The sequence below is a fragment of the Orycteropus afer genome, unplaced genomic scaffold (assembly GCF_000298275.1).
Source record: "Orycteropus afer afer isolate SDZICR_OR568_19922 unplaced genomic scaffold, OryAfe1.0 scaffold00278, whole genome shotgun sequence".
Taxonomy (NCBI): domain Eukaryota; kingdom Metazoa; phylum Chordata; class Mammalia; order Tubulidentata; family Orycteropodidae; genus Orycteropus; species Orycteropus afer.
The window spans coordinates 1,236,416-1,246,000 of record NW_006921865.1 but is presented as its reverse complement, the minus strand read 5'-3'; the positions used below and the strand labels follow the sequence as shown (position 1 = coordinate 1,246,000).

The 9,585-nt window shown below is 38.3% G+C and overlaps 1 protein-coding gene across 1 annotated transcript in view; it reads right to left on the bottom strand.

Annotated features, from left to right (window-relative positions):
- WDR17 (WD repeat domain 17) overlaps positions 1 to 9,585 on the bottom strand; it is a 170,482-nt gene that overhangs the window by 24,163 nt on the left and 136,734 nt on the right. The window contains exons 25-27 of the mRNA XM_042782268.1: positions 4,853 to 4,994; positions 3,839 to 3,941; positions 2,757 to 2,858 (exon numbers count right to left, since the gene is read on the bottom strand). Of these exons, the coding sequence (XP_042638202.1) occupies positions 2,757 to 2,858; positions 3,839 to 3,941; positions 4,853 to 4,994 (347 nt within the window). The remainder of the gene's footprint in view (positions 1 to 2,756; positions 2,859 to 3,838; positions 3,942 to 4,852; positions 4,995 to 9,585) is intronic.

The following is a 9,585-nucleotide window of genomic DNA, read 5'->3' as shown; positions in this document are numbered from 1 at the left end:
CTGAGTGAAGAAATGCCTCTAGCTCCAGTGGGCTGGGAACAGGAGGCACAGCTGGACCCCCAAGGTTGAGGGGCTTTTAGCCAGCCCCTAAAGCCTGGCACTTTGAACTTGGACTTAGAGCCTCCAAACTAAGAGAATAAACTCCTATTATTAAGGCCATCCCATTTGTGGTATATTCTTGTCAGAGGGGCACCAGGTAACCAGAATAGCCATAAAAAAGAATGAATGGCCAATACATGCTACAACATGGATGAAACTTGAAAACACTGGGGATAAGCCAGACACAAAAGAACAAATACTGAATGATTCCAATTATATGAGGTATTTAAAATAGGCAAATTCATTGAGACAAAAGTAGACTAGAGGTTTTCAAGGGCTGGTGGAGAGAGGAATGGGAATTATTGCTTAATGGGAATAGAGTTTCCATTTGAGTGATGAAAAAGTTTTGGAAATAAGAGTGTACAACACTGGGAATATAATTAAGGTCATTCAATCATAAACTTTTAAATGGTTAAAATGGCAACTTTTATGTTTTAGAACATTAAAAAAAAACTAGATTTCTTTTTTTTAAGTTACTTTCAAATTTTGGTTATACTGCCTGTGTAGATGCAGATTTTTCCTTGGCTGCTCTGAAGTATTAACTCCATGTTGTTGTTGTCTTTGTGTGCCATAGGGTTGATTCCATAGGACAGAAGAAAAGTAGTGCAGCCAGAATGCTCCTTGGAACCTAGAATGGCCAGACTTCATCTCACCTACTTTGGTCATGTTGTCAGAAGGGACCATACCCTGGAGAAGGATCTCATGCTTGGTAAAGTGGAGGGTCAGGGAAAAAGGGGAAAAATCCTCAAAGAGATGGATTGGCACAGCGGCTGCAACGATGGGCTCACGTTTAGTAAGGATTGTGAGGCTTGTACAGGACCAGGCAGTGTTTCATTCTGTTGTACGTAGAGTCACTGTGAGTCGGAGCTGACTCGTCAGCATCTAACAAGAACAATATAGAGTTGTCTAGGCTGTAATCTTTATGAGCACCACTCATCTGTTTGTTTGTTGTACTATGGTGACTTGCATGTCCTTAGGAGAGCAGATCGCCAGATCTTTTCCCCTGTAGAGCAGTTGGTGAGATTGAAGTACCGACTTTTCAGTTAGCAGCCAAGTAGTTAACAATTGCACCACCAGGGCTCCTTATTAACTCCATTCTCTGGTAGCGTAGTGCCTAAGGCACTAACAGAAGGCTGGCAGTTCAAACCCACCAGCCACTCCCCGGAAGGAAGGTTGGGCAATCTACTTCCGTAGTGATACTGCCTCGACAACCCAAAGAGGGGTCGCTATGAGTCAGGTCCAACTTGATGGCACATACCAACACAATAGCAACAGTTCTTATTCTGAACTAGGTGGCAACTACTCCTTCACCTACACAAGTGGGAGAAGTTAGGGATGAGAAACACTTTTCTTATGGAATTATGTGACCTACTGAGTAACCTTTCTGTAGGTCAGATAATGAGAACCATGACCCTATATACTCTTAGTACATTTAGAACTAAAATGGTCACCTACTACTTATTAAACTAGTAAGCGGACTTGGAAATGTGTTTTTAACAAGGCACTGTGGATTTTATTTTTGAGCATAACAAGGTTAAGCATAGTAAGTAGAGTGCAGTAAGCTGTTAGAAATACAGTTTAGAAGATAGGTTATATCTGAATATAAAATAGTGAATTACTTGACACCCACAAACCTCTTTAATTTTGCTTTTTTTTTTTTTTTTTACTGCAGAGATTGGAAAGCTAAAATACTCTACTTTCTGTATGTTTTTAAAAGTACTACAGTACTTCTGGCCAGCGAGTTGAGAGCATAAAGCCCTAAGTGGGATTTTTTTTTTTTTTTTCCTGAATAAGGTATCTTGCCAGGAGAAAGCTCTTTGTGGCCTCTTTCACCCTAGGAGCTCTGGTGGCACTGGAGCTCTGGTGCCTAATGCATCTAACTGCTAACCAGAAGGTTGGTGGTTCAAACCCACCAGCCACTCTGCAGACTGGGGCAATCTATTCCTGTAAAGATTTATCATCTCATTAACCCAATGGGGGTCACTACGAGGCAGAATCGACTCGATGGTAGTGGGTTTATTTTATTTTTTATTTTTCACTTTTACTTTTTTTTCTGCTTAGAATGTAGACATAACACAGGGAAGGGTAGCAGCTATCTTGTAAACCATGGGTAACTCAAGCAACAGGAGAGAAGCAAGAATGACAGAGTTAAAAGAAAGGAAAAATCTAGGTCGTTGATGGAATCAAGGCACAGCTGTAAGGTGGAATGCCTATGTCAAGTGTGTTGACATGCAAAAGCAATAAACTTATGTGCTCAAACTAATTTTAGGATTCTTATTATTTATAGTCTAATGCATTCTTAATTCATATAATTAATTGCTTATATCATAAAGAACATGCTAAGTGAATAAAGGAATGCATGTATTTGTGTTTGATGCCTTTTTTGATCTTAGAGATTATCCATCATAGTGAAAGGAATTCCTCTAATTTCATGATAACCAAAACCAAACACACTGCCATCAAGTCAATTCCAACTCATTGCGAAACCCATTGGGTTTCCAAGGCAGTAAATCTTTATGAAAGTAGAGAACCTCATCTTCCTTATATGGAGTGGCTGGTGGGTTTGAATCACGAATGTTATGGTTACCAAATGCCTTAGGCACTGAGCCACCAGAGCTCCTTAATTTCATGACAGCAAGAGAAATTAATGTTTTTACCTTGTATATTCATAAAGTGCTGGAACAATGCTTTGGTACTGTCTTCTGATAGCCAACAAGGCACCAATATAACCACATAAGATGAGCAACTCATTTCGAGCTCTAAAAGAGAATGTATTTATTTTCTTTAAATCCATAATCTGAGGCATAGAATATTACTGTTATATATACTTCATGCATTTGTACCTCTCTATTTTGATGGGTGACATTTATAGCAAAATGTTTAGAAAATTTTCAGAATTTTAGAAATATTTTATTTACCAGTTAATAATTCCTATTTAGCCATTTATGCTATATCATAAATTGTAATTTTACTTAAATTCAATAAATAATATTTAACTCTTTCCTGCTTGTTTTTCCTCTTTTCTTTGGATTTCTTCATGCAATTTCTCCCTAAGTAATTCTCTTAGCTTTAGAAATTCCTGGTACATTGTGTAGACTACAAGAAAAGGCAAAAATACCCACTGCATTTCCAATGGGGGGAAGTTTGCCCAAATTTCCCAGATTGCTGTATAATCAATTACACAAGAGCAATTCATATAAAAATAGCCTAAATCCTCTTTAGCAAATCATACATAACTCTTCGGTGGCTTTAAGCATATGGATAATAGTGTCCTTAAAATGTTACTTGAATTCATGGATGGTGTCTGTTTTCTATTTTTTACTTCCTAGCACTCTCATCTTTCCCTCCAAGACAAGTATGATGCTTTGCACACAAAGATTATTTAGAAATATGACTAGTTTTTTGGAGACTTGAGGTCTAGTTTTTTGGAGACTTGAGGTCTAAAATCATCAAAAAGTTTTGAACCAGTGTGTATGTGCATATATATGTGTATGTACACATACATTTATAGACAGTGAACTAAATATTTCTAATTGGACCACTAAGCTTTAGTATTTCTCTTTCAAATTGAACTCCATATTTTTAATTAAGAACATAACAAATACAAATGTGATTTTTCTACAAGTGCAGCTACCTATAGAATACAATTCCATTTCTTAATCTGAACATCAAAAACAATAGAGCCTTTTTAAAAACAACACATAAGTTCATTTAAATATTTTGGAGAAAAAGTACTCACACAGTACATGTATGCAAGACTAATTTTTCAGTACGAATATAACTCAATAGGTCAAGAACAGGGTAAACGGTATCCAAAGTCCAGTCTGAACTGCTGATGCATTCTGATAAAATAAAACCAAATAAAAGGTTACTCTAAATAATAATGATAATGATAATAACAATAACAATATCAAATCTTGTTCATCTAATTTTAACCTATGCAAGTAATTCCTTGGTGACTGTGATAGTTGAAGATGTGTCAACTTGGCTGGACTCCAGTTGTGAGGGGTAGTTCCCATGATGGGATCAGATGACTGAGTTCTGAGCGGCTGGTCTGCCCAAGGGGAGTTTCCCCAGGGGTGTGGCCTACCTGCAATGCTATTCCAAGGACAAGCTGGAAGAATGGCATTCCGGACTATATACTTCCTTGAGTGAGCGGCTCGCCGCTCGCCCTGGAGGTTTCGGATTCATCCTTTGTTGGGAACAGCAACCAGCGTGCTGCGTGCCAGCTTGACTCTCTCGGCTCTGTTGTGCTTACAGGAACCAGGCGGCTCTGGGCCTCATCTCCTCCAGAGACGAACTTTGTGGCTTGAACTCCTCTGCTGTGCGTGCGAAAGCCAGGTGGCTCTGGGCCCCATCCCCCTCCAGAGACGAACTTTTCATCTTGTACTTGTCGGCTTCTACACGCTTGTGAGCCATTTACCTAAGATAAATCTCTCTCTCTCTCTCTTTCTCTCTCTATAAATATATATATACACTTTGCTGTTTTTTGTGTTTCTCTAGAGAACCCAATCCAACACAGTGACCAATTTAATCTACTCTATATTTCCTAGATCATAGTATGCACCTATTAACCCCCTTCAGGGTCCCATAACCATATAATCAGAAGGGATATCACATATCACATCAGCAATCTGTATCTTGTTTTAGTTTAGCATAGGCAGTGCTTACTTGATTTTAAGGTTCATTATCATATGAGTGAAAGTATCAAATAAATAAATATTTTAAACTATATTACCAACTAGAAACTCACCTTTAATAAAGCAAATACCAACAGGAAGAGCTTTTTCAGGTTCTTGACTTAACAAATAATACTTTATAGTTTCAAATATATTTCCATCTGCATGGGCTGCCTCAGCTAACTGCATACATTCTTCTACTGTGGGTAGCTTGCACTAGAAAATAAGTGATTTGATGACAATGTTACTAAAACTTATAGGGATAAAAGCAACAGTGTAAGTAGTGCATATTTCGAATATATGCAATGCTTTTCCTTAGTAAAGCTGCCCTACAGAGATGTAAATGAAATCATTCTGTTTAAGAGCATATTTATAGAGTAACTTTAAGATTGAATAACAATAAATGGTGTCATTAGCTAATGACTCAATAGTTTTTCATCATACAAATAGCTCATGAAAGAAGTGAAAGCAAAGAAAATTGTCATGATAATATTGGAATTAGTACCTGAAAATACAATTTAGCCAAAAAACCTCTGAAATTAGTTAGTTTACAACAAATATCCTCACCACTGTCAAAAGCTACATTAAACGTAGCAAACACAGGAAGTGCACATTACATGCCCTCTACCCTGTAATTTAATTTCACTTGGCCTTTGAGATGAATTAACTTTATATCAACATCAGAGGCAAAAAAATGTAGAAGCTCTGTTTTTAGCTTTGACATTCTGAAATGCCACACTGTAGATGTCCGTCCATGAAGTTTCATTCACTATAAAATGGAAAGCCATATTCCTCATCATTTCAAATATTTTTTTCTCTGTTAAAACTTAAGAGCATGTTCCTTCTTCAGTTAAGTTCCTCCACTTCCATAACTGGACAGGTATGAATTAACTAACATTTTATATCAAATTCAGATGTATTTATGATTTTTACATTTTAATGTTTATTTGATTTTAAGCGACATTAATAAATATTCTCCCCAGTCTTTGGCAACCACTAAGACTGAGCTTCCAATATTTTGTGTTGTGCCTTCTGATGATTTGGGTCATCCTTATTAAGGTTCTACATCTCCTCTGTCCTTGAGATTTGCCACTCTTTTCCTCCCTTTTTACCTTTCTTTTCCGTATCCCTTAAGTTATTGTGATGGCTTATTCAATTTATTTCATAAATTAGGTGGCAACTTTCTTAACTTTCATAAGTTAGATGCTGACTTGATGGCACCTAACACCACCAACACCACCACTTGTCAGTTTGTCGTACTGTGGTGGCTTGCATGTTGCTGTGAGGTTGGATGCTACGCAACTGGTATTTCAAATATCAGCAGGGTTACCCACGGTGGATAGGTTTCAGCAGAGGTTCCAGACTAAGAAAGACTCCGAAGAAGGAAGGGACCACCCCATTCTCAAAGAACTGGCCAGTGAAAACCTTATGAATAACAGTGAAACATTTTCTGATATATTACTGGAAAACTTTCACAGGACTAGGCAGTGTTTTGTTCTGTTGTACATAGGGTCGCTATGAGTCAGAGGTGACTAGACGGCACCTAAAACATTTATTTCTTATAATACGTTTATTATCCAACATTTTACAAAATTTCTGGTTGTTTAAAATTTAAAATAAACTGAACATTGTAGATATTTCTCACTCAAAAAGAAATTACAATAAGTTAAATAAATGACTCTCACATAATTTCTTATTGTTTCTTCACCCTCAGTCACTAAATGCCAGTTATTTAATGAGCAACTACTATATGCTAGGTTGATATTGATATATTCTCAAAGATTAAAGGTAATAAAAAGAAGATACTTGCCATTGAAATTTCATTCTCAAGTAGATTAAGATGATCATCGTATAACTCTTATCTTAAAATTCTAAAATTTAGTAAGGTAGCATCTATTTAAATATATCATTTTATATTTACATTCCTTACTGGTGAAAATGTTCAGAATTATTAACAGTTTTACACATACACACTAGTTTCAAAATAGTTATTAATGAAGTCTGACCAGAGATTCTAATTATAACCTTTGAGGATGTGTGACTTAAGACTAAAAACCAAACCCACTGCCATTGAGTCAGATACGACTCATAGTGAACCCTCCTTGGGTTTCTGAGGCAGTATCACTATGGAAAAAGATCTCCCAATCTTTCTTCTGAAGAATGGCTGGTGGGTTTGAATCGCCAGCCTTCTCGTTAGCAGTCAAGTCTTAGGCACTATACCACCAGAGCTCTATTTCTGCCCTATCATTAAGAACTGTGTACTCATAAACAAGTTAAATAAATGCAGTGTAGTAAATTACTTAGTATGGCTCTTCTACCCATAGGTCATTGTAAACTCAGTGGTGGAATGAGCAACCGAGGAGCTCCTGATAACGTTATAAATGTTATCCACCTGGGTTATTTCTGTTGGGTGTGGCACAATGCAATGTTATGGGAGGCTCTCTCTCAGGTGCTTAGAGTTCTGATGCTATGATTGGCTAGTTTGGCCACTCTGCCAAGCTCAAAAGGAGGCCTCCTAGAGGCAGAACTCTCTCTGACTGCTCGTTGAGGAAGATGTGCTGCCAAAAGAGACAACGGCCCCTGAAAGAGACACATACTGCTGGGAAAGAGATGCAAGAGACATACACTGCTGAGTAAGACATGGAGGGACATGCACTGCTGGGGGAGAGACAGAGATGGCGGGCTGGGGAGAGAGACTGAGCATTTTTCCTGAAATTGAATTGTAGCCTGGTGCTTCCCTAATAAACCCTGTAATCTGTGAGTTCTGCGTGGCCACTGCAGTGAATTATCAAACCCAGGAGAGAGGTGGTGGGTGCTTTGGGAGGAAGGGTTGGAGAAAGGGCTGGAGGGAGGCAGCATGTCTGGCCTTGCAGGCATAGGCCTTGGGCTATTGATGGTGATTCTGTCTTCCTCTTGTGGGATTAGAGGAGGTCAGAATATGTGGCCTCCTTGCCCTTTTTGCAATAAGGTTAGGTAAACATTATGAAGTCTCATTATTCACATCTGCACCTCCTGCCTCAGAGGATATCTATTAACGTACATGAAAACACTGCACAGTAAGAGGGCATTCCAGCAAGATGGCAGAATAGGCACACAAGCTACACAGACCCTGTGCAACAAAGCAGTGGGAAACCAACTGAAACAGATACAAAAGATGATCATGGAACCCTGAGTTATGAAGGCAAAGATAAAGAAATAGATTAAATACCAAGTAGTATAAGAACTTGAATGAAAACTGTGAGTAAGGAGACAAATGGAGCTGTGGACTGCTGGCTATCCCGAGGGTAGAATCATTTTTTAATATTTCCCAGTTGCAATCTAAGAATCATCTCTGCTCACTAAGGATTGCATGGGCAAAGACTGTATTGATGCCTGACAACCAGAAAGGCAAATGGGGAGAAGGAGAAAAACAGACCTGTGGACTGCTCGAGGGTGTCCTGAAGGGACAACCATTTTGAATATTTGCAAGTGGTGTTCTTACCTAGACAGGCAATGCAGTATGAAGATAGCATGGGTGGCCTCCCTGGAGGCTGATGACTGGAAAGGTGTGATATCTCCCTTAATACTTTTATATCCTACATTCTTGGTGAATAGAGGTGTGGCTATCCTCCGCCTCCACACATGATCTTGACCAGCAAGAATTCCACCCCAGTCTGTGCCCCGACAGAGCCTGGGTGCCGTGCCCTGCCCCTCACAGTTCTGTTTTTGATTGCCTGTTTTTAAATTAGTGTTTTTATCTTCCTCCTTTTTTCTTTCACTAGTTCCCCTTTTTTCTTTCTTTTGGTTCTTCCCATTCCTTGCTTTTCCTTATGCAATTTTCCCATTTTTTCTTTACTATTCTTTCATCTTTGCTCTTTTCTTTCACTCTTCCTTCCCAAGATATTGTGGCTTTTTCTTTTGTCTTTTTCTCACTATCTTTCTTTAATATACTTTTAAAAGATATTTTGATTTTTGCAATTGCTACCTTTTACTTATACAGTTTAAGTTTTTGTTCTCAGTTTTATCTTTTTGGTGGTTTATGTTATTTTATTTTATTCTCTTGTCTAACAAGTGGAATACAGCAACTGTTCCAACATAACCCAACCATAACTACATCTCTTACAGCCCCACCCACTGAGTGAGGGGTACCACTTGCTTTTGCACTAAGTAACCAATGACAGACAGCAGCCAATACTAGCTCACCTCACCCGCAACTGCTCCTTATGAACAGCTAACAGAGATCTGTGAACACAACCTCATTTTCTTTCAGACATTAAATATAAATACAACACCACTACAATGTCTTGGAGAAATCCAACCATCACAGTCCACACAAAGGTAAAGAAGTGGATTAAATACCAGAAATCACCAAGATAAAGTAGTAGAAACAAGGGCTCAGGATACAAACTCAGATCTCTTGAGGAAGAAGCAGCATTTGAACTCCTTGATAAGGAATTCAGAAGAATTATATTTGAGTACCTTCAATAGATTGAGAGACAGATCAAGGAAAACACTGATAAAATTAAGGAAAATACAAACAAAATTTTAGAACAATTTAAGAAAACAATATAAGAACAAGCTGACAAAATAAACAAAAAATTACAAATAAAATAAAAACAACAGAAATCCAGGGGGAAAAAAAAAAAACAACCTAAACACACTGCCGCCGATTCAGTTATGACTCACGATAAACTCTCCCTGGGTTTCTGAGACAGTATCACTATGGAAGTAGATTGCCCAACCTCCTTCCAAGGAGTGGCTGGTGGGTTTGAACCCCCAGCCTTCTGGTTAGCAGTCAAATGCCTTAAGCACTATGCCACCAGAGCTC